Raw genomic sequence first — 26405 nt, 5'->3', positions numbered from 1 at the left:
TGTGAGCGCGTGGTGGGCTGCTGCGAAGGAATCCTGCTATCCAAGCGGATCAGGTTATACGGAGATCGATACTTCAGCTGTTGCTGCGAAGGCGGGCGCGGGTTTCAAGTGAAAGAAAGGGCTGCATTTGTGTCGGCGCAGTTAGTAAACAGAAGGAAGTGGGCGGGATGAAAGGAGCGCCGCGTGCACAGTGCACTCTACCAGGCCTGCTGTTCTGTAATGTGTAGGGTTTGGCACCTCCGTCGAGGTGGTAGTGGCGTAAGGTTGGCCCCTGCAGGCCCTACGGAGCAAGATGACTCAACCATTCTGGGCCTCCCAGCTTGGCTTTAAGTTGGCCGGGTACATCACGGTCTCAGACCCGTTAAATGGACACTGCAACGGGTCCGTATCTAGCCAAATATCCATGTCCTAAGCTTTACTGGCAAATAACACTGATGTGTTTCCGAACAATGAATGGGAAAAAAACATTAAGGTATTCCATGTCAGTGATTTAGTTCCTGTTTATAGTTTTATATTCTTTTTTCTTATTATTGCACCAGAATTCCGGTCGGGTGAAAAACTATAGGTAGGGATTACAAAAATATAGTTTACGTGTTTATGTCGTGACTTAACTACATAGTCCATGTCCCTTTTAGATACCCTTATTTTCTGTGAGATATGGGAAACTCTGGAGTTAGGGTGACCGGATCTTGAGAACCAAAAACCGGGACATTTTGCAAAAATAGAAGGACTACAATTTTAGATCAACCGTGCTGCGCAGGATGACAGCACTTATCAACATAACACAGAAGAAGCACTAAGAAAATAAATAAAATCTAATTTCTAAAACCAGCATCATACCTGCTAATTAAAATGGTTCCTTTTAACAGCTGCTAACTAGCACAGCTTTAGAACACCCAATAAGTGTTTCTGACTGGTTTCAGTTGACCCCCTCTAAAAACCGGGACATGAACCAAAATTGCCAACATTTGCCAGGACAGCTGGTGGAAACCTGGGACTGTCTGGGCAAATCCGGGACGCCCGGTCACCCTATCTGGGACCCCTCATTACGTTTTGTAAGGGTGCCATCATTTTGTGTTATGTCAATTCACTTTGTCTTTGCAAATACTGGTCCTTCCTTGAAAAACATAGGAGGAGTTCATAAAAGCGTTGACATTTGATTTTACCCACAGAAAATGTTCATTTCTTACCTTTCTCTCTCCATGTAGGCATAGGGGGAACGATTTTTTTATTCCGTGTCTGACAGACCAGACTCAACCTTGTGGCATATCAATATTTATACTCTGGAGACACTACATCTAAAATATATCTGAAAAAAATTCAGGTTGTTGCCAATCATCACAGCTGAGTGTGGATGGATGGTATCAGAAGGAAAAATACACAGTTTTAGAAGGATGCACCTCACCAAATGACTGGGTGTTGTGGACATTAGATGTGGCAGACACATGACTCCAAAGTAAAGGTAGGACAGTGAGGGGACTTTAACAAAAGAGGGTAAGGGATCTGACACCTAAAGCAATGACAATTGTAATCCAAACTAGAGAATGAGGTTTAACACTAGTTAGTTGAGATTTGTGGCATCAGCAAAGCAGGATTTTGCACTAGTATTAGGTGAGAGTTGATATTAGAGGAACATATATGAGGGAGATATGAAATAAGGGAGGTAAGCAATAGGAAACCAGAGGGTCGCTGGAGAAATTCCATTATCCTTGTCAAACCGCTGACATTCCTTGCTTTAGAGTGGCTTTGTTTATAGGCCGAAGCCCACCAGACAGCACAGCTGTCTGGTTGCAAAGACATATTGGGTACATGCTGTATGCTTACTTATGAATGCATTCGGCCCATTGCTTACCATTGGCCTTGTGTTTTGTCACTCACATTTGCTTGCTTACTTTTTACTGGATTTATTTTTCTCAACAAGTGCTTGTCCCTGACTCCCTTGCTTTGCTTTCTCACCCATGAGCTTCTCCCTGCCAGCTTCACACAGCTCTTTTTTGTCCGTTTCGCTCCCCCACCCACGCCTGCTGTGTTGCTACCACACCAGCATGTCTGTTCTGCTTCTGCCTTTCGCCTATGCCTGTGTTGCTTCCGCCCCCTCGTGTTGCATCTGCCACCACACATGCCCCATGTATTGATTCTGACCCCCTGTTGCTTAGCCACCTCGTTGCTTTCCCCCCATTCACTTCAGAAAGAAATCTGATGTGTTTTTTTTTCTTTTTAGTTACCGATCCAACACGGATTGGTAATAAATGTTTTTTTTTAAAGTGACTAAATCATTCATTTGGCACAAGCATTAATGGTGCCCGCACCGATAAAATGGCGTGGCTGGCCGCATCAAGATTTAAATAAATAAATAAATACATTTTTGACTGAGCACTGCCCTTCCGTTACTCTAGACAAACATCTTATTTTTCACAACTTGTTTGAAACATAGGGACATATTTACAAGGGCATAGCAGCGCCAAACATCCCCTTTACTGACGCTCCGGTGGTGCTATGCCCTGTTCCATATTTACAAAGCGGCGCTAATCCACTTTCAGTGGATTAACACCAGCTTGTAAATAGGGCTCCTTTCCACGCATCGCTTTGCGTGAAAGGGACGTGGAATGGGTGTTGCTGTGGGCATGTCCATGCAACACCCATTGCATTTTGACGCTGGAACAGATTTACCAGAATCTGTAAATCTGAGTTAGCGCCAGAAACCTATGCCAGTGAAAAGCAGGTGTTAGAGTGGCTCAACAAGGAGAAATACTTTTATTTCTCCCCTTTGTTTGCTCTTTCTATGTGGGCTGCATTCTGCAGCACACATAGAAGGGGCAAACACCATTACCAACTGTTTTTGTGCAGGAAGCTTTGCCCAAAAAACAATCATTAATTAATGGCAATTTGCTACTTGTATGTGTGCTGCAGAATTCAGCACACATAGAAGTATCAAATCACCATTATTGTTTATTTGCAAGAAGGGTCACCTTCCTGTACATAAACAATCATCCCTGCAACGCAGGCACCCTTGCTAATTGGGGCACGGGTATCTGCGCTGGCGCTAGGCGCCTATTTTTAGCACTGGTGCAAGGGAAAACACAGGGGTGCGCAGAACTCTTGTGAATATGACGCATTCCTGCGTTTTTTAACTGACGCAGCACAGTGCTGCTAAATTGCTCAAGGCGCTGCGCCATTTCCAAGTAAATTTACCACAAAACCTGTAGCATTTACTGCTGTTTAAGGTATTGCTGGGTATTGTGTGCTTCGATTGAGTCTGTGTGCCACTACCCTCCTCTAAAGAGATGCATTGATCACTGTCCTGCAAAGGCCAGTAGCAGTTGTAATTCCAGTGAAGAACCCATTCATTGTTACCCACCTGCGATCCACGAACAGGAAAGGTTTAGGGTCTTGGTGAAACTCTCCTGTCATAGCATAGTAGACCCTTTCCATTGCACTAGCCTTCACAGCAGCTCAGACCTATTCAGTGAGATAGCTCAGTAGATTCATGCTTCCACTGCAGATATTTTAGTGGACCCTTCATGCCTCAGGGGTGGACTCAGAAGGATTCCTCCAGCTTTTCCATCCTTCTGAGGTCAATAACATTAACAGTGAGTTTACTGTTAGTGTGCAGGATGCAGAAGTTACACCCTTCCCATTTTCTGCCCTTGATACATGATATTAGCCCATCTTTGGACTGCACCATTCAGTACTCTCAGTGCGTGGATTACCAGTACCTTTATGCAGAAGCCTCTTTGCCCTTTTCAAGTGCCTTCCTTATACCGCATGAGGCTTTGTTCTTCATGATGATTGGTGGACCTCCAATGACACCAAGGAGGGTGGCACTCAACACTTAGGGTCCCAGGCCCCATTTACAAGAAAGTGATGCATGAAGCAGTGATGTGTCAGTTTTCTTGTGCCTGCGGGAGAAACCCTTAAACCAATATGAATGTGCCGTATGGCACAGGGTATTTTGGCGCATTGCCAGATTTGGCGGAAAACCAACGAAACTCCAGCAATGTGTCAAAATACAGAGGTGGTGGGTCAGTTTTCATTGACGCATCGTCTACTGTATGGGGACCAATAAAATAGAGCGTGAAAAGATGGAAAACTCACCTTGCGCTCTACTACATTGGTCCTGTATGTCATGGATACAACTGGGCAGAGTGTACCAATATGCCCACTTGTATGCTTGAGATAAGACAGCAATGTTGCAGAATATGATATTTACTGTCTTACCTACCTTATGTATGCACTTACCTGTTGGGGGGACATCATTTCCATCGTAGAAACTAACTTCAGCTAGTCAGCTTCCACTGCAACAGCCAATGCATCATTCCGACGCCTGAGTTTAGCAGTCGTAGGAATTGGCAGTGCAGCGGCAGGCTGCGTTAAAAAGAAAGTGGTAAATACCACTGTGTCAGTTTCAAGGTAGGGGTGTCCAATGGATCTCCTACCTTGCATAAATTAAAATGCTAGATGGTGCAGGCCATTTTCATGCAGGCTGTAAAAATAAGGCAGATCTGCATCCATGTAATGAGGGAGCAGATGCAGCGCCGCCATTTCGTAAAAAAAAGTGCAGCAACGGCGGCGCAAAGTGACGCGTAGGGGCTTGTAAATCAGCCCCTTACGCATTTTCCCTACTGTTACCATATTGTGTATATGTAATAACACAAAAAAATCTGACAGTATGGTACTAAACAGTGTTTGGGCTATACGAGAACTTGAGAAATCAACCAGAGTAGCGGGCCTTGTCCAGGCTTAACTATGATTTATGAGTTATTTACCAACCTAAGGGTCTTCAGCCAAGCCATCACCATCTTACCAAGTAGCGTCCTTAATCTGTTCAGTTGTAAAGTGAGTCCTATATTAGTGCACATCTTCTTACCGTAGACACGTGGACATGAGCTGTTTCGGACATGTTAAGACATTGCTCTGATCTGTGCATAACAACAGGTGCATCAGGCAACTGAGCTATTTGTCGCAAAAATGTATTCAACTGTCCAGCACACATTTTGGTGCGATTGCGAGCCATCATAGTATGCTTATAATTTGGTCTTGGTGTCAGGGACACAATGCCGACTGCATGCGCCTTGTTCTCTCTGCTGTTGTGTCCTCATCTGCGAGGGTAGTAGCAGGAAGGCCTACTGAACAGAGGGGCTTGTTCTCCTTTGGTGTATAAATCCCCTCTCTACTAACCACGTACAACATATTGAGCAAGCTCTTATTCGAAAATTAAGTATTGACAAAATGCATTTGTGTCGCTCACGCACCTATGTTTCACTCCATGCTTAAGAGCGGCTACAAGTTAGGTTCTAAAAACCTGCACTTATAAGCACAGATGTATTATTTCCAGTTGCTGAAAATTAGCACTTCTCAGATGCAAGCACATTGGGACAGTGAGTATCTACTATAACCACCTGTTGGAAATGGCCCTTCTTGGGGGATTTCCCTAAAACGTTTAGCATTTTTCCTCCTGTTTTTTGCTGAGTCTCTTTTCGAGGCCTTAGGACTCTGAACACTTTCCCACTGTACTTCAGTGAGAAAGTGAGTGCTCCCTTCCTACACATGCAAGGAAGGGGAGCTTACTTGATTGGTTTAGGTGTTGTACCTGTGAGTGCCCTGTATAAAAGTAGACCATATAACCAGGGTGGGCACTGCACAGGCTAGTAGTGGGACGCAGCACTGATTGTGCCACCCACCAGAATAGCCTGTCAAACATGTATCATGCTCAGTTGGGCCTTTCACATTTGTTAGCCAACCCTAAGTGGGCCTTTCACTACCAAAAGAGCAGCCCTAGGGTAAGTCCTGAGGAGGTGAAGCATGTGGTAGGTGAAAGGCAGGGCAGGTAAACATGCATGTTCTCTGACCAGGTAGTGAAGAATCCCCATGTGGGGTTTCCCTATCTAGGAGGTAGGCTCTTCCCATGGGACAACAATTGGGTGTAGCTGATTCTCTGTAGTAGCCTTAGGGCTTTGGGCACTTTCCCACAGTAAATGCAGTGTGAAAGGGCACACACCCTTCCTTCACGTTAGGAAGTGATGCTTATCTTATTTTTTGAAATCTCGCAAGCGTACCATTGCGAGCATGTGTGTGCACACGTGCAACTATGGTGTCTTTCAAAATGTGTCCAACCTGCCATTGCAGGCCGGTGGGTGCGAACTTGCACCTATGGTGTTTTAAACATGTGTCCAACCTGCCATTGCACGTCTGTGTGTACGCAATTGCACTTGTGCTCAGGTTGGCCTCTTTAAATCACTAGCCAATCCTGAGAGGACCTTTCACTACCATTAGAGCACCCCTAGGGTATGTCTTAAGGGGTGAAGCAAGTGGTAGGTGAAAGGCCGGACAGGAATATATGTGTGTTCCCTGCCCAGGTAGTGAGGAATACCCATGTGTGGTTTCACCACCTAGAAGGTTTGCTCTTCCCATAGATTAGCATGGGGAAATGGCTGAGATTACTTCAAGCTGCAATAGTGGCTTACAGTGGAGCAGCCTCATAATGTTCCCTATCATTGGATTCCAAATGATAAACTCTCTCCTGTGGTAAAGGGGGGTTTGTCATTAATAGCTTAGAAGTGCCACTTCTAGAAAGCGAATTCTGTCATCTTACTGAAGAAGGCCGACTTCGGTGGTCCTCCGTAGATGAGCTGGTTGCTTCCCAGACATCGTTCAAGATATGTGGCTAATTACGGCAGCCCACATTCTAGATTAAATATGAGAGGAATCTCCTCTCTTCCCCTCACCGCGGATGGTAATCTACACCACGGATTGTCATATGTGATTTATTCTCATAAAATACAGGCGTGTGTATTCACAACATGCTATAAGAACTGTCAGTCTCCCTTCACAGGGTGCCTGGCTGGGCTCCATGTGAGTACCCCCTTCAAATACACTGTCTTGAGCCACTTCCTTCATTGGCGTGCACATCCCCACACCAACAGCCTATTGTTATTTCTTCAGGGGTCCCTTATTGTTAGATCCTGATTGTGGGGTGGCAAACGCCGTCGACTCGCACTTAAGAATGAACCATCTTCCAGCCCCCCTACTATTGTGTTAGAAGGCTGCCAATAACTATTGCATACTAATTTTAGGGTCATTTTTGTATATTTTGAAACCTATTTTATTTCACAAATTGTCACTTTTGAAACTTAGGTGCTAAGCTCACTTGGGACGCTGAGCACTTTTTTCGATCAACTTTATTACATAATTTCAATATTAACATAAACAGCAAATGTCTTCAAATTTCTTGTGTGTAATGGTGATTCTCTCTTCAACATACCTTTACCAATGGGCATTGCCATTGAGCCTCACTATTATCATATTTCATATACATTGTTCCCAGGAACCACTGTTCCCTGTTATATAGTAGATATCTTGATTCCTTGTGAGTAGGGTGGCCCTTGTTTCCCTGAACACGACTTCTAGAGAGTGGGCATTTGTCTGCTTTAAAACTTTTTGTGTGCCTTTTAGTTTGAATAGACTCCACACTGGAGGCTGGTGGAGAACATCTAGGCATTCCCAAGAGACAGGTATAAACACTGGGCATGCAAGTGAAACGACAGATCTCTGCCATTTGAGGGCCTGGCTGGGTAGATTGGAAGAAGTGGTTTTGACACTTGGCTTCTCGGAGCTAGATTATGGCCCCACTAAAGATTAAAATCTGCATCCCAATGCAGACAGGACTGAAAGTTGGGGGGAGACATCTGTGGTTCAAAGGGAAACCCATGAACCACCCCAACCTCAAAGGCAAACTACAGTGTTACTACTGGTTCCATCCTTCACCAGGGTAGAGATACACTTGTGCAGACAAGGGACCGGAGATCCTGAAACTGTGTGGTGCACGCTGCCAAAGGAGTCTATTATGCACAAGGAGTGCTTCTGCCATTGGAAGGAACTGTGCACCCTTCCTGAATATTGGCTGGCCTTACTACCTCCTGCAGTGTGGCACCCTGAAGTATGCTCTCCAAGGGCTTGTTGGCTTGCCCCCTGTTCTTTTGGAGGTCTCAGGGACATCAAAGAAAGTTTTCCTATGAGGGACCCACACGATCTACTTGTGACACCCGGAGAGCGGTGCCCTCTTAAGTGCCCACATTGTCTGCTGGATCCCAACTGTTAGTGCGGCGTGAGCGTGGAACTAAGAATTGTGCCTGGAGACCGGATTGTCTTGTTCAGAGCTCCAGAAGTCTTGCTTGCATCTAATACGTGTGCCCCCTGCATTGTGGGGACCCCAATAATCATTAGCGTCTTGTTGGTGGTGAACGGATTTACCGGTTGCAGGATCAAGTGTGGCCCGCTTTGTCAATCATACTGCATCTCTCTTGTGCAACATGCCGACTGCATGCTCATTCCGTGTGGTGTCCGAGCCACAGGTTGTGACCCTCGGAGGTGGGGGCGTAACCATAGGAGTGTCTTATTTTACCTTGTCTGGCATTGCTAAACTTGCGCCTGTGTGTGTGACTGGGATTGACTGGAATTGCCTTGTGCAACCAGTATCAACGTGTACCAGGCATTGTGCCTCATTTCCCGGGAGGTACAGGTTTTGCAACTCTTCGTTGTGTATGACTGGAACTGTCTGGTGCAACTCGGAGCAACGCACACCAGAGGTTGTGCCTCAGTTCCAGGGATGTACTGATTTTGTGACTGCATTTTGTTAGACTGGAATTGTCTGGTGTGACTCATATCATCGCACACCAGAAATTGTGCCCAAATTGCCTGGGTGCTACTCTGATCGACATGTGCATCATGGGGTGCCACTTTCTTCTGAGAGTCTCCCCTGCTTATTTTCCCATTCATCAATTGTTCCTTTTGAGCCCTCATTGTGGCGGCCCAACTGCCCTCTCCTCACCCGGCCCCCAATGACATCATGTTGCCAGGTAATATTGCCCCGATCGGGCCTGGGTAGTGAGACTGATTAACTGGGCTGAAGGAATGCTTCCAAGAGCGATCGAACAGCATGACCCCTCCTGTGCTTTGTAGAACTGGGCTGGTGTTGGAAGGCACATTGTGGAACCCTTTCTGAGTGACTATCACCCTCAGCCCGCATCTGCTCCACATCCTGTGGGTGAACTTTCTGAGTGGTGGCCAAACCCCTATTTGACAACTGTTTCCGAATTAGTCCTGCTACCTACCCCACCGAAAACCTTCTTCCCGGGGATCCTGGCTGTGACTTCGGCATGCGATCAGCGTAATATCCGGGTGGAGGGCTGGTTATTTCCAACCTGTGGGCGTATGGTACTCGGGGTGAGTTGGTGGGTGGACGGACGCTTGGGCCACGGTGTCCAGAGCATGTTATCAATTGACAGACCGGATATCGTTTGCATTACTTTACTGTGCTGTGTGTGTATGTGTGCGAGTGTGTTCCAAACGAACCTTCCTGATATCCGTTGCACCACGTTTTGGTGCTGAGTGAGTGTGTGTGTGTGTGTGTGTGTGACTGCCTGCGACCTGGCTGGGATGCATTACACCGTCCGACGGTGTTGCTTTACAGATTGATTCCTTGCCAACAGAATACTAAGTTTGACATTGGTTTTACCTGTACGGTCTCGGCCCACAGTGCTGCTTAAACGTGTTGTAATTCTTTGTATGTACATATTTTTTATACTGTTGTGCTGTGGGGTGCAGCCTCTAACAGTGTGGTATTGAGTTAAAATGATTAAGGGTGCTGGGGGTAAAGGAGGATTTTCCCAAATGTGCATACTCCTGATGTTATTTTACCAAAGTTGGGACTAGTACTGCTAGTAATATTTCCAAGTGTAATTTATGCCCAGAAATACATGATATTCATTTTGTGTTAAATTAATGTGCATGTTGAATATAAACTTTATTTACGTACACTAGATGTAAAGTCTCTTTTGTGACTCTTGTGTGGAAGTGCGCCAGTGCTTTACACATTGCATCTGTGATAAGCCTGACTGCTCAGTGCCAAGCTACATAAGGGTGAGTGCAGGTTATACAATCAGTGTGATCACCAGCCCCTGACAGGAGCGGTAGGTCCTGCCTGGCTAATGCCTCGCCTCAGCCAACCGGAAAGTGTCCATTCCAACACCACCTATTGAAGCACTGCCCCACCGAGCCTCATACATGACACATAACCCTTCCCAAAAATGTCACACTGTATACCCACCCTCCACCAACCATGCACTGTAAATGGAATGGCCTCTTCTAAATCCACATGGAGTGCTTTGTGTCCTCCCCAGGGTTTTGTGGTGCTATTCAAATGATGCCGAGCTTTAAAATATGTCTTCTTTTCTTTGAGTGTGTCAGTCTGTATGTGTCACCTGTTACACTACCCTGCTGCCAGCGACCAACATTTATTAGATCGCTCCTACCAGACATCCCAAGCTGTCTGTTTGTGAAATACATTGTGGGCCTAACACGAACATACAGGGGCATGGGGCCCACTGATTGCTTACCATTTATTGTATTTTCTGTCACTCTCATTCGGCTTCTTCTTATTTGATGGCTTATTTGTCAGTCTTATGATTGTCCCATCCAGGGCACATTACCTATTTAGTCAACAAGAGAGGGGACTGTGGAGCTTTTTATAAAGGTCCAGCATAGGTGCCCAGTCAGATCCTACTACCTAAAGGTAGGCTGTTCCTCTTGAGGTGGTGCCCAGACAATAAAAGTCAGTAGACCAACACTGTCATTCGTAATGACAGGATAGGTAGTATCTGGCGTGGGAGGGAGAGTGGAGGGATTCCTTCTTTCGGAACTAGGGTCCTCACACACCCAGCAAGCTAGGTGTCATGCTTCATCATATTGACCTGCTCCTCACTGGGTCGGCGCTGCAATACCCAGCGGGCACCCGTAAAGTGGCTCTTTGTCAGAGATCTTCTGTTCCTCGCCATATGATGAAGTGGGGGTGTGTGGCCTGTGATGTGTAGATATAGTGGAGTGGAAAGGTGATTTAAAAGAAGTAAGATAGTCCAAATAACACTTTTATTCTGGCTGGCTATCCACTTCAATAAAACAAACAGAGTGGCAGCTTATCTGACACCAGGGTTTAATTAAAGCTATGCCCATGTCTCCAGGTCAACATGTTTCTTGCCTAATGGTCAGTTCGATCCGTGGCAATTCTTCAGGACCTAATCAGTGAATAAGTGAATCTATTTACACCTTGTGGTGGGGCTGTTTGCTACCTACCACATGTATACACTACGGGTCAAATTCTCTGTAGTGTTGTTCAGTAACATCCCTATATTGGAAATATCACCTCAGCCGGTGTGCAGCGGTTCTAGTAGACACCTGGAACATGGTGTTCATTCCGTTGGGGAACGAGGTCGAGCCGCCTACCCCTCCTCGCCAGCGGTGCCGGTGAAGAGGGGCAGGTGACTCGACCTCGTTCCCCAACTGAATGGACACCATGTTCCAGGTGTCTACTAGAACCGCTGCACTACGACTGAGGGGACATTTCCAATATAGGGAGGTTACTAAACAACACTACAGAGAATTTGGACACTGGCTCTGACCACCCATGGAACTCCAATTGGTGCGAGGGAGGGCAGATGGGACAGTTTCAACTGTGCTTCACATAGCTGCAGAGAAATAAGGAAACTTCCCCTACTTCAGTTATGTTAGAATGTCCTTATTTCCCTTACTTGTGGAAACACAATCAACAATTGCACACCCCTACTTTATAAATGGTACTGCAGTTGCAAAGCAAAACTAACATGAGTCATATATAGGAAGTGATGCCAAGAGTCATGCCGTATTTCCCACAAATATTGGTATGCGAGCATAGCAGGTCTAACTCAAATCTTTTTACATTTTGGGAATGCTACACTGCTGAACTTGTGAGCTAACTTAGGAGAAAGCAACGTTTGTAGCTTGTAAGACTTGAAAACATCACTATTAGTCCATGGCTTGCTGAGTTCCTACAAACCTTGAAACAGTTTTGGGCAAGATTCTCCTGACTACTTGGGCAACGGAAAACAACTTTTGCATCAGTGTCCTTTGTGGATCTGCAAACACCCCAAGATTGGGATAAAACTCTTCTAAATTTAACCTAGATCAAATTCTGACCCAATCAGATGGACAGTGTTCTAGTGCCTACATCATTACTCTCTAAGATACAGCTCTCAAGAGTTCTAAGCGAGGGGAAAAAGTATTGCATGTTAAGTGTTTAAACTTGTGCCAATAGAACCATTCAAGTTGGTGGGAGCGGCACTGGCAACGGCTCACAGAACGCCCTGTGGCACCCCCTGCCACTCGCCTTCTATAATTGTCTGTGTATTGAAACTTTGGGTGGAGTAGGAGGAAAGTGTGTTGGGGGAGATTAAGAGACATCATGAAAAAAATAAGCAGACGGGGTACCAGCATTGGCAGCTCGGGACTCCTAACCTCTGCTCTGAAATGTTTCTTGATTGCTAAGGTTCTTCCATGTGACCTTCCACTTAGACTCTTCAACTTTGTAGAGAGGTTACCAGATACAGACATGAGACGGCATGAGACGACCATCACTGAAAAGGGTTGAGCTCCTACCACTTTTTCTACTAAGCTTTTCCATCAGTATGCAATTCCAATCTCATCGCCCTAAGTTTTTGCCCCATTCTCTATAAAAAAAGATCAGTAGTGATAATTAGAGAATTGGTTTGAATTTTTGCACTATTTTTGATTGACATGCATTTATCCTGTCTTTCCACAAGTATTTTACACTATTTCTGATTGATATGCATTTATCCCTGTCTTTCCAAAAGTATTTTACACTATTTTTGATTGACATGCATTTATTTATCCCTAGTTAGCCACATGTATTTTACAGTACTTAGTTACTACATTTGACACATTTTCATATGCTCGGTTGAGGCCTTTCATTCTTCATTCCTATTGCATTTTGAATGTTTGATGCTTTCACCTCTCCCACCGCCACAATAAGACTAACAGGGTCATTTAGGCATGGAGGGTGGCTCGCCAGCCCCTCAGGTCAGCAGAGGCTCTGGTCCTGGCTCCCCTGACAGGACCCACTGTTATATTTTGAGATGTTTCTTGGTCAACCTTGGCAAGCTTGTTAGTGGTGGTTTGTTACTGAATAGGAAAATACTCAGTGGAGCTGATGTGCTGAGAACTTTTTCCCTGCTCATGGGGCCATTAATGGATTTCCTTGCCCGTGACCGCATGTTGGTCAACGGCAGAGAAGCTTAGTGATGGTCGCTCTGTCTTAAATAGAGTGAGATGATGGTAACAGTTGGCTGCTTACCCTGTGTCTGCGGGGCAATCATGTTAGTAGTTTAAACCAGCAGGGTCAGCAGAGGCTCTGCCGGTGTAAATCCAGTGCTTCAGGTAAGTCCAGCTAGATCAGGGGGACCATGAGTGTGGATAAGGAAAGACCAGTAGCTCCAGGAAACCTCTCGAGGTATTTGTCACGCTCTCAAAATTATATAACATAACATAACAACTTTGTCCCGGAACAGTGAGGGGGGCCAGACAGTCGATTGTGTGCTAATCAGTAGTGGCTGCTACCGGGCCTCAGTGGTAGGGCAGGGAGGGGAAGGGGTGGAGGAAGGCGTTGGAGGTGTTAAAAAAAAAGAACGGAAACATTAAAAAGAAAATAAACTAACTGTACCAGCGACCGTCTCTCTCATCCATCATTCTTCCATGATGCAGGAGCAGGAAGCACCCAGGCTTCCAGACTCCTCTAGACAATCACGGCACTGCTAACCTGCCCAAACCTTCATGCACACTTGAGGAGGACCTACCACTCCCACCATGCACCTGGAAATGTGCTAGGGAAAAATAAAATTTTAATAACCTGGCTATTATCATTTGATTTTTCTGGTGGGCCAACGCTCCTCTGCCTTAGCGGAGGAGCCGCCACTGGTGTTAATTTGGCACAAAATGAGCCAGAGAGGCCATGCCAGGTTTTACAGAAACCCTCAAGGAATGCATATCAAGGAGCAATGGTAACATGTAATAGAAATAGCACAGCAAGTGAACTGCCTGGTAACAAAGCTACGGTTGACTGGAACCCTCATGCTTTTGAAGTGCCAGCTTGATGGTGACAGTGTGTGGACAATTCAGTCTTTAAAGACTACATGACTGTATCAAACACTGCATTTGTTTCATGTGCGCCTCTTTCTCTCCCTCTCTCTAACAGCGACATAGAATCCTGCCAGAATTTCTACCAAGACTTCACGCTACAGATAGACATGACTTTCAACATATTCTTCCTGCTGTACTTCGGCTTGCGAGTAAGTAGTCTACCTGTCATTTTAATGGAGATTGTTTGTGGGCAGGAGGGCGGGGGCTCTAGGCGTATGCCAGGGGGGACTGAACCCAAGCATCGGGTCTATTAAGGCCTGGGCGGCAGATTCCTGTGTATATGAAAACGTGTCCAGCCACCCTTTTGAATTGGCCAATGTATCGAATTGTCTTTAATCTGACAGTAATATGTTCGTGACACATCCCCCTTATTGCCGTTAAAACATGATACATATATATATATTTATATATATATATATATATAGATATATATATATATATATACACACACACATATATATTTGAAATAATATTGTATTGTCATCAACAGATGAGAAGTCGTACCATCAAGGTGAATATGACAACTTCTCACCAGTACTGTTTACAAACGTTCACATGATGCTAGGCAGGGCAGGACTGGCCGTAGCGGGCACCAGGCATTTCCCCGGTGGCCCGGAGGGGTGGGGGAAGGTTTTGCGGCCATGGGGGACGGTTTTGTCACTGATATTCAAAATATGAAAATATCAGGACCCTGTAACAAAATAAAAGCGGTGCTTGCAACTTAAGCTTCTCATTGCCAACACCGCCCCACCCTCCCCCGGGTTAGTTTCTCTACCCAGTCCGGCCGTGATGCTAGGTAAACATACATATGAACAAACATTGGTAAAGTCAGTATAAGATAAGGCCTTGCATGCAGGCATGTTGGTTGCTTTTATTATTTTTTATTGCAAGCATATGCACAAAAATAGGATGGATTTTGAATTGCAGTTCTCAGAAGGTCCTGTTTAAACGCACATGAATGGCTAAAAAAATAAAAAAGAGAAAGAATGGAAAGAGAAAAGCATTGACAAATGCATTTGCAGACCAGTCCTGACACTGAGATGCCCATGTGAATAGTTATATCGCTGCCACTCACCGTGCAAGACAGTTTTTACCAACAAAAAAAAAACTATTCTAAGAGATAATTTGACTAAAAAAATCTACATATACCCTTCTGTTCGGTAGTTACAATAGAATGTATCAATGCGTTTCAGCTGCCGATACTGAAGCCTCAAATTGGGTGTCATCTGATCCGCAAAGGGGATGTTGCCCCTTAGGTCACTTCCCCTTTGGGAATCATGTCTGCCAGCTTTAGGAGGAACTGGAAGAGGTGTAGAAGACTTCTGCCTGTTCCCATATTGTGTTCCAAAATGTGAAACAAGAAGCGAAATGTGTTTATTTTTTAAACCAACATATCTCTTAAATGAACACAAACTGCTTTAAATATAAATATAAAAATAATTAATAAATATACCCTTTTGGGAAATCAAAAGCAAAGATTATTATTTAATGTCTCTTGCAGGCCACTATCTCAGCATTAGCACCCATCCTCAGGAGGTTGTAAAATGCAGCCAGCCTAATTTATATTTATGTGCAATTTGCAATGCGACCCATTATTCTATAGCTTGTGTCACAGATTGCATACTCACTCTTAAACTAGCCGGTGTGCAGGTTGCACTGTCTGGTTTGTGAATGGGTCTTTGGGCATCAGGTCCAAAGTTTGCCAACATGGCGTACCTCTAAACACAACTACGTGTTAGTTCAGACTTGTGATTTTTATATATAAACAGTTGCAATGCTTAGAAATAGGGCCCTGCAGCTTTCACCAGCATCAGGGCAGCTTCAAGAGAAATACTCTGGGCCTAAAATCAGTGCTTTATTTGTAAAAGAAAAAAAAAAAAGTTCCAGGGCTCTAGTCAAGAGTCCACTGCAGCTTGTAGCACACATTGCCCCTGCTGTGCTGTCAATAACTATCACACTCCTACAAGTGTGACAATTCCAACTATTTCACCCCCCCCTCCAAAGCTGGAAGAATGGCTTTGACAGCAGGTAATAGTAATTTTTAGTGTACATTGAATTAATAATTCACTGTTGTTGTGGTCGTCTCTAAATTAGCCAGACAGCGCTGCCTTTTGACAGACTGCCACAAGCACCGGTGTTGACAGTTAAGTGCGGGTGCCAAGCACCGGAAACTACTGGCTCAAATTAAGCACTGCCTAAAATAGGTCATTGCAGGCCTGCTACTGAGGCTTTAAACAGGGAAAGCCCAAATGCTGCTGGCCTCGTAGCAGCTTGCCTTCCCAGTGTAGGCTTGATTATAAGGTAAGTGAAAGAGTGCTATCGGGTGAGATACTGCTCTACACACTTATATCTGGCCCAGTATTCCAGACCTATATTTCGTAGGTGTAGGAACACCAAAGTGATTTCTGTCCGAAGAATCACTTTGGGATTGGGATTGGGCTGGTAGTAGAGCCCGGCCAGGCCACTTGCCCCCATCTGATCAGCATGTAAGGCATGGCGGGAAGCATTGAATGCTCCCTAGGCTGCATTTCTATCTCCCTCTTCCACCTTTCCCACACTCCTCCCACCACCTCTGCCCTGCACCAGCCCCTCACTCCCATATGCTTCCTGCTAAGAAGAGGTGGCAAATGAGAGCATTAGTTTAAATAGAAAAGCCTATTAAATAGTAACTTGGATTTATGTGCGGGGATGCTGTCAGAAGCATTATTGCTGGCTACACCGTGTTCCTGCACATAAACCCTCATTACGATTGATCAGGCCGTAGAGTTGAGGGCTGACCAGTGGGTAATATTGACTGTAAGCCTAGCACTTTCAATGAAAGTGACCAATGCTGGCTATCCAGCGTGATAATTTCTTGTAAAACACAAGACAAAACAAGCATTTGCAATGCAATAGATCCCACATTTATGAGACTGAGCTATTGGCACTGTACATGTCAATAGCTTAAATATTCGCATATGTGTGACCTATTGAATTGCAAAGTTTGTTTCCAAGTGCCCCATGCCACGCGTGCACTCAATAGAGGCCACGCCCCTTTCTTTAGACGAGCGGCGTCTAAATAAAGGGTTGTGGCCTCTATTATTTGCAAGTGTGGCATGGGGCTCTTGGAAACAACCTCAAAAAAATAATTATAAAGCAACGGGGCTCGCGTTTGCAAGAGTTTAAGCTATTGTCACTTACAATGCCAATAGCTCAAACTTTTCTTAAATGCGAGACCTGTGGCATTGCAAAGAAGCGGCCGCCATTGTCCTGCCTGCTCGGAAAGCTGAATGTTGCTGCAAAGCACTATGTGCCAGCAGTAAGATAAAACTCCCTAAAGGAAATAGTGATTACAGACTAAATAACACAGATGGAGTAACAACAGAAGTAAAAGGGCCAGTCCTCGTGGGAGGTTACAAATGAAGACAAGGCGGCACTAAGGAGGGACTAACAAGCCGATTATCAAACAGAAGCCAGCATTTGCAAAGGACAAAGACATAAGCCAATGAAAAATATGAGCAGAGAGTGGGTGGGGCTTTAGTGCTCACTGTAATACAGCATGCCTTGCAGAGCAGCGAATGTGCTGCCCAGGCCCGAACTAAAAAATCAATGACCCTCACATGGTGGAATTTTTCTCTTAGTACTTGGGGGGATAGTTACAATTTTCCTGTGTTGGACCACCATGCCTTACAGGAAGGAAAACAGCCTTAGAAAACCACCTTAAATAGGGTAGGTGTTTGACTCTGTGGAACCTGCAGTTCTTCAGTGTTTCAACCAAAGCTAAGCTGTTTCCAACAGCGGAGTCTGCTGTGGCTCTGTTATCGCATAAATATATTTTCTGGTGAATTCCCTAGTATTGCCAACCTCTTTAGACTTTCATAGATAGCACCATTGCTATATCCCGGAGATTTAAGCAGGAGACCAGAGAGTGTATTGGCGTTGATTGATCAAGTTGCAGCAGCTATACTTTTCATGAACTCTGTCTTGGTGGGGTAAAGATCCTATGGGCCTCATGTATGAGGTTTTACCGTAGAGTAGCGCCGCAGGCCTACCTGCTGCACTGCCCTATGGTAAAAGAAAAGGTCAGAAATGCACCTTATCTATCAGATACGGCGCATTCCTGTCCTTTTTCCCTGTGCTGGTGCAAAATGGGTTGCCGTGCGCCAATGCAGGCACCTTTGCACTATGGTACAAGGGTGCCTGCGTTGCGGGGATGATTATTTCTGCACAGAAACAATCAGAAGAGGCTTTTCCTCTTTCTTGCAGCACACATAGAAAAGGGAAAAGACCAAATAAAGATATTTCTCCTCGTTCTGCCTCGTAAGGTTTTGGCGCTGCCTCAGATTTACGATTTCTCGTAAATCTGAGGCAGTGTCAAAAAGCCATGGATGTTGCTTGAAACGCCCCAGCAACACCCATTTTATGCCTTGCAGAGCGGCGAATGCGCTGCCCAGGCTCGAACTAAAAAAAAATCAATGACCCTCACATGCTGCGATTTTTCTCATAGTACTTGGGGGGATAGTTACAATTTTCCTGTGTTGGACCACCATGCCTTACAGGAAGGAAAACAGCCTTAGAAAACCACCTTAAATAGGGTAGGTGTTAGACTCTATGGATCCTGCAGTTCTTAAGTGATTCACCCAAAGCTAAGCTGTTTCCAACAGCGGAGTCTGCTGTGGCTCTGTTATCGCATATATGTATTTTCTGGTGAATTCCCTAGTATTGCCAACCTCTTTAGACTTTCATAGATAGCACCATTGCTACATTTCCGGAGATTTAAGCAGGAGAACAGAGAGTGTATTGGCGTTGATTGATCATGTTGCAGCAGCTATACTTTTCATGAACTCTGTCTTGGTGGGGTAAAGATCCTATGGGCCTCATGTATGAGGTTTTACCGTAGAGTAGCGCCGCAGGCCTACCTGCTGCGCTGCCCTATGGTAAAAGAAAAGGTCAGAAATGCACCTTATCTATCAGATACGGCGCATTCCTGTCCTTTTTCCCTGCGCCGTCCCGCAACGAGTTGCAGTGCGCCAATGCAGGCACCTTTGCACTATGGTACAAGGGTGCCTGCGTTGCAGGGATGAATATTTCTGCACAGAAATAATCAGAAGAGGCTTTTCCTCTTTCTTGCAGCACACATAAAAAAAGGAAAAACAGGACAATATAAAGATATTTCTCCTCGTTCTGCTTCGTAAGGTTTTGGCGCTGCCTCAGATTTACGATTTCTCGTAAATTTGGGCAGTTTCAAAAAGCCATGGATGTTGCTTGAAACGCCCCAGCAACACCCATTCCATGCCTCTTTAACGCAGAGAACTGCGTTAAACTGAGCCATATTTTCGAGGCTGCATTAAGCCAAACAAAGTGGCTTAGTGCTGCCACGTAAATATGGAGCAGGCTCCTGAGCAACGGGACGCCTCAAAAAGTGACGTTCCGGCGGCGCAAGGGGCCTCATAAATGAGGCTCTATAAGTTTTAGCCCCGTGGGTACTTCCCAAAGCTAAAAGATGAAGACGTATAAATATTGGCATTTATAAAGAAAAACAAGGGGGTGTGAGGAATAACAGACAGGAACTTAATCGATAGAAAATTGGGGATATTTGAGACAAAGGTGCTGCAATACTTACATTGGTTAAACAGAGAATGAGTTATTAACTTGCTTGTTAGGAGGCAATGAGTATCCGACATTAGGGACTGGACATTCCTTTTTCGAGAAGTGACGTGGGTATTTCTTTGACTGGGAGATCTCAGAGACAACTGTAGATTGGAGAGCTGTGGTCATTTGCAGAGAAAAACTCGGGCTGGCTTTGAATTTATTGGGGGCAATTTCGTTTCTTAGGTGAAACCCTGTGCTTAATTTGTGAAACAGTAAGTGCCAGGGCCCTTTACAGGAGGCCACTGCAGCATGCATCACCTATTGCCCCTTCTAGTGCGGCCAATGAAAGTGCCAACACAACTTCTAACCAACACACTCCTACAAGTGAGACAATTCGGACTATTCCAGGCCTCCAAAGCCATACAATTGACTTGGATGGCAGGTATTTAAATGTTTTAATGTACATTCAGCTAATAATCAACTGATCTTGTGCTCATCTGTAAATTAGACAAGCAGCGCCACCATGTGCCAGACTGCCATAAGTGCTGGTGTTGACAATTAGGTGCCAGTGCCGAGCACCAGAACCACCAGCTCAAATTAAGGACTGGTGAGACCAATAGACTAAGAGCAAATGTAGGACATCACATGCATGGGAGCTTTGGATCAAACATATGCAGTAGGACTAGAATCAGGAACAAATTCCCCCTTGCAGCAGCTATTGTGTCAAAAAATCTAATTTATGTTAAACTCATGTTTTCTGTCGAAATGTTAGTTTTAGGATAGAAATACAATTCATATTTTAATAGAAGTCATCACTGATGATGTGGAATTCCCCCGTAAATAACTACCATGGTAAAGACAAAATAGCTACTACTCTGAAATCCTCTGTTGGGAAAGCATTGTCCATTGTTTACCGAATATAGGTCCATATGTATCAAGCCTTTTTCCCGTTAGCAAATGGGCAGATTCAAAGAATCTGCACACATGCATATTTCAGGGGTGCAGCAGGGTGTCCTTTCGGCACCCTTGCAACCTTGAAATTGCATTCGCAATTTGCGATTCTCTAATTGGTAATCGCAAATTGAGAATGTCTTCCCATTCATTCATATGAGCCTCCTAGCCCATAGGAATGAATGGAAGGTATTCCTTATTTGCGAATCCCAATTTGCGATTCGCAAATAAGGAATATGTAGGATTCGCAATTTTTTTTGCAAATCCTACATACATTGCATTTTGCGATTCTCTAATTGCGATTTGGTAAACTCTTTTTTGATACATATGGCCCTAGGTAAATAGTCCGCTGGAGTGACTGCCCCTGAAGGTAACCCATTGGCTAACCCCCAGTCTAACACAGCAATCCCTCACTCACCAAGTACACAAGGCCTCAATGGACATCTCTTAGGGAGACAATCTCAGCATTTCAACTTGTGGCTATTCCTAATTCACACCAGAGTTAGCAATACTGGTAGTACAATCTGCAACCAGACATTTTGAAAATGGTAAGCAGCTATAGAGCCAACCCTTATAGGAGAAATTGCACTGCAGCAAGATATTTTTCAAAATAACTCAGAAAATAGATATTGTAAAAACAATTATAGGGAGGGTCATACACAGACAAGCCTTGTAAGTGGGATACGTAGTTGTATGTTGAAAATGAAAAATAATTCGAAGGTTCTTTTGAATTAAATGCAGAATTAGTGGTGAAGGATGTAAAGGTTTTATTATCTGGTTCACTGTAAAATTCTTGAAGATAATTGACCCCTTGAGCTATTCTTAATAAAGATGATGTGCACTCACTGATCTGCTCCTTATGAATGAATATGCCATTTTGGGCAATGGAAATTGCAGTTTTTTAATTTAGATTCAATACATATTTTTATTGATTAACTTCAGCAGTACCATCACATCACATACTTCTGTCTGTCTTGGAAAGGGTTTTACAATTCCTTATATTTCTTTATTGAAGCAAAGGCACACTTTAGTGTGAGATTTTGCAGAATATCTGGTTCACACTGGCCAGGAGTATTTCTGAAACAACTACAGTAGAGTGCCCAGTTGTATGCTGATCTGGTTCAAAGGGGGTTACGGAGCATTAGAATTTAATTCATATTATAAGTTCCTGGCTGTCCTGTCCACTTCTCCAGAAACAACAATTGCTAATCATTTGATCCGGAGTCACCATTTCCATGACCTGTGAGACATGAAGTTGACTAGCTAGTTTGCCTTATTTTCATGTACATACTTAGGGCCTGATTATTACTACAGTGGTTTGATGAACCGCAGTAGCCACGGTGGCGGTGCGCACAATACCGCAACGGCGGTCAGACCGCCCTACTACAAGTTGGGTGGTCAGACCACCATGAGGTCGCTGCTACTGCCAGGGATCCATGATACCTGGCAGTCTTGCAGCAGTCTGAGGCCTGTAATATGCTGGCGGTGCCGCTGCCGCACCGCCAATCATATTACGAGTTTCCTCACCTCCACATTTTTCATGGCTGTGAGCCCACCATCAAAACTGTGGCCGTGAAGAACCTAAGGGGGCCCTATAGGGCTGCTGGCACCTCAGGACCATGGGTGCATGCAGAGGGGCACATGGTGTGCCCCCCTGTATGCATGCACGCCCAGTTATCAGAGTTAACAGTCCATGCTGTGCAGGATCTTGCTTTGGCGTTCCCATTGCAGTGCATTTCTATGGCTCACCACCTGGGACCGCCAAAACATTGCCTGCCAGACCGGGAGAAAACTCCTAATCTGGCAGGTGGTGTCAATACAGCTTTGGCGATGTGGCAGCGGGGCTCTTGCATGGCCGCCCGCTGCCACACCGCTAAAGTCGTAAACAGGCTCTTAAAATTCTGGATGCGAGCATCCCTAACAAATGCAGCTTGAAGAATGAAATCCGTTCTTTCTTTGAGCAAAGGGACCACAGAACTAGGCACATATTTCGTTTTCTTTTAACATTCAAGGTGAATTTGTTCTCCAGGAAATTCTTGTCACTCATTTTTTTAAACTTGTCCTTAACGTTCTTAAAATCATTTCCTTGATTTTCTAGCTCTTAATCACACGCTCTGTAGTCAAATCATTGCATGCTGTCACACCTATGAAGGTCACTGTATGCTAAACAGTTCACATCCATAGTTAATATAATGTGTAACAAGCATTGGCACATGTAATCGATCCAGCTTATTGTTAGGGCTAGTATTTGGTAATGTTTTGGTGACTTTGTGCATGTTGCCTCTAGCTGTTCTACAATGAGAATCCCACAATGAAGCATCATGAAACAGTATGAAATCAGTATGAAGACTAGAAACAGGGGCCCTATGCTGATCAGACTACATCAGCAGAGTTACATTTTACCTTTAGAAAGAGTGTTATATGGGCAATTGATAAATAGCACCACTATCTTTTTACTTAGGGGCGATGCATTCAATTAGCAGGAACTTTCTAAACAAAACAGCCATAAACCAAAATAAAATGTCCCCTTGGAAGCGAAGTAAATTAATTAAAGATCACAACCTGGCTGCAGTCCAATAAAAAGATTACTTGATGGTCCAACCCTCTAAAATTCCATGGCGTAGATGGACAAGCAATTCAAGCAATGGCAACAATGGAAAAATCATGACAGCCATTAACTGAGGGGGGTTCTCTGTTTGTCTTATTGCACATTATTTTGAATAATTGATTACATGAAGTCTTTCAAAATGCTAAGGCTTCCTGAAGCAAAACCTAAGAAGTTGTTTTTGCCCTGAAATTGTGTTAAAGCATACAGATATGTCACTGATTCACACAGAAAGTACTTCAGCACACGAGAGTTAACAAATGTGCATGCTGTATCAACAAACCAAGGGTAACACTTGGTTTATCAATGGTCAGCCCTGGAAAGCTATAGTTTGATTGTGTTTTGACTGCATATTTGACATTGTTTAAAATTGGAAAATGCAAAGACCCGGCCATTGAAGAGGCAAAAAGGATAGTAAACCCATTTCATGTGGACGTTGACTTTTTACCTGTGAGTTGCAGTAGTTTAATGTCTGCCACTTAACTGTGTTCCTCTCTTCTCTCACTGTGCTCTCCCAGTTTATTGCTGCTAATGACAAGCTCTGGTTCTGGTTGGAAGTGAACTCTGTGGTTGATTTCTTCACTGTGCCCCCTGTGTTCGTCTCTGTCTACTTAAACAGAAGTTGGCTGGGTAAGTAAAGAACAGTGACCATGATCTAACATCTGGGGGATATGGTATATTTGGGCCCACCCCATTCTGCTTGCTATTGGCCAATAAGTGGGGTGCTTGTGGGGTTGATTACACATGAAACTAAGCCTGTGGGCATTTAAAGGGAAGTTTGCATAATGGTGGTGGAGTAAAGAGTCAATGTTCGTCTTATCACCTGAGTAGAAAAGGTAGTACGGGCAAGGCCTGAGTGGGACAAGACAAAGTCGCTGTAACTCTGTGTGGAACGATACCTAGACCAAATGCCTCTGCTGACATTCGATGTGAACAAAGTCTGAGTATTGCTTCTTGGAGGCTACAGTCATGCTATGAGTTTGTGGTCCACAGGTCCTGAATCCAAGGACTCAAAATTGCAGCTCACTGCCTGACGCTAATCATGTTACTCTTTAAGTGTCTGCTATATACAGTTTAATTGATTTTACACTTGATTTTGTTTGTGTTTATAATTGTATAGATAACGTAATCTGTTAAAGGTGAGAGACAAAGAAGATACAGTATGAAAGTCTGTAGCCCGCTCCCCAGGGCTTTCCTGGGTGTTAAAGACCCTGATTCCAAGTTATAGACCCGAGGCACAGGAGAAGGCCTTTAACAACCTGTATAGCCTGAAGCAGGAGGGCTATAAGCCTAGTAGAACATTCCACCCACTAAGGGTAGGATGTTCTAAAATAAAAAAGGAGAAACATGAAGAGAAACATTGGAATGTTGGAGCTCCAAGCCTATACCAGCCATTATAAGTAGGCCTGGGCGAAAATTTCGTTCCGTTCGTGGAAATTGCGATAATTTGACATTTTCGCGTCCCGCGGAGAGCGCGAAAATGTCAAAATTTCCGGTTTCCGCAGCTTGGCGATAATTTGTTTCTTGCTCGCGCTGTAAAATAATACATTCTCGCGCGCGCGCGATCGCCTTACCTGAATCCCTGCGTTCGCCGACAAGTGTTCTTGATCCGGTCGCGTTCTCCATGAGATGTTGTATTGTTTTTAGCCATTTGCGCTGTCTCGCGACAGTTCGCGCCCGCAGTGATGTCATGCGTCACGCGATCATGTCTTTCTTCTCGCGATCATGCACCACGAGACAACTCAAAACAAGATGGCCGCGCCCGCAAGCAACCACATGGGTAAGTTGGCGACCCGCAACCATGCAGAAAATCTCGCGAACATGCGGGAAAAAAACTTCCGCATCTTCGCGATATTTCCGCTTGTTTGCGATAATTTTAAACATTTTCGCGATAATTTGCGAAAGTTAATTTCGCAAATTCCGCCCACCCCTAATTATAAGTTCGGGGCTACCTCTTGTGTTCAATGGAGCTCTCAATAGTCCAATGTTCTAATTATTTTTACATCACCTCCGTGTCATGAATGAACATCGATCTGCTTGCTCCTTTGCTATTTGACCGAATGAGTGAATGGATGAATGATCACTACTCAAAGGGAGCCCTTGCACTATTATATAAGCAATGCAACAGACAAATTAAAGTGATACTGTACACACTAGGTCTTAATTTGCTAAGCCTCTACAAGAGGCACTATACTACCATGAACATTGAAGGCCAGTTCTCAAAATCATTGGTATACTTACATTGGACATAAGGACACAAATAGCTTGTTTTACAAGTGTAAACTCAATTGTAGCCACCCCTGTCCCTTCAAGACTCTTCAGGGAAGCAACTTGGGATCACTGCTTCAGTCATTTCACAAACATGAATCTTAAGGATTCTCACTTGGATTATTTGAATTCTTTTTCATCCAAAGGGCTGTAATTCTTGCACATTTAGGCCACCAAATAGCCTTCAAGTTTTCTCAGACAGATTGTCATTTAGGCAAGTTAAGAAAGGTCATACTCCATTATTCTACGAGGCAAAGGGGAGAGACCCAGTAAAGAAGTTTGTGCAGTGCCTAATTGCAAATGTAAGTGTCTCTTGGCACTCAGCGTCTTCATGGCAGAAAAAAAGATTCAAAGAGTGTGATGGACTTGTTGTTTCAGTACCTTCCTGAATGTTAAATCATTGTCTCCCAACCTTCAGTTATCCACTTATTTGTTCATGATGACGGCAAATGGTGCCCAGGGGAGTAGATATGCCACGAGTTTGCCAGGAGATATTTAATATAGCTCTGGACTTCACGGTGGACAGAATATTTTTAGACAGAGACATGAGGCCTCATAAGGCCCTTGCAGGTGGATTTGTATGTGCCCAGAACAACCTAAATATTAAGGAAATTACCTCTTAGATGTGGGTGTCATGAATCTCAGTGGTTTCTGGTACAAGGCCAGAAGCCCGTAGTGCTTCTTTAAGGGTGGCCTAGGTACGTCTTTGACTATGAAGTCATGGACAGCTCGATCATACATAACAGAAGTTCCCACCTCCTGTTGTGGTTTGGTCAATAACTGTAAAATAGCCCAATTTTTGTAATGGGAGGGTGTGAGCCTTGGTGAAGGTGGATTGTGAAAGGAGTTGCCATCTGCCTTTGAAGGGAAGTCTTATATCTGCTGAGATGGCTCTAATGGGGGTTATTGATCTTCAATATGTTGTTTGAAAAGACATATTCTTAAGTCATACACCTTGGTAGAGGTGAGTTGGTCTTAGTCGAAATAT

The 26405-nt window shown here is 44.4% G+C and overlaps 1 protein-coding gene across 6 annotated transcripts in view; it reads left to right on the top strand.

Annotated features, from left to right (window-relative positions):
• The window catches only part of KCNMA1 (potassium calcium-activated channel subfamily M alpha 1), a 1447720-nt gene that overhangs the window by 711975 nt on the left and 709340 nt on the right, over positions 1 to 26405 (top strand). For all 6 annotated transcript variants that reach the window (XM_085608566.1, XM_085608564.1, XM_085608561.1 and 3 more), the window contains exons 4-5: positions 14078 to 14171; positions 23668 to 23779. In XM_085608566.1, coding sequence (XP_085464692.1) covers positions 14078 to 14171; positions 23668 to 23779 — 206 coding nt within the window. The remainder of the gene's footprint in view (positions 1 to 14077; positions 14172 to 23667; positions 23780 to 26405) is intronic.

This window comes from Triturus cristatus, chromosome 1_2, assembly GCF_964204655.1.
Source record: "Triturus cristatus chromosome 1_2, aTriCri1.1, whole genome shotgun sequence".
NCBI classification, from domain to species: domain Eukaryota; kingdom Metazoa; phylum Chordata; class Amphibia; order Caudata; family Salamandridae; genus Triturus; species Triturus cristatus.
This window is presented reverse-complemented; position numbering and strand designations above follow the sequence as displayed.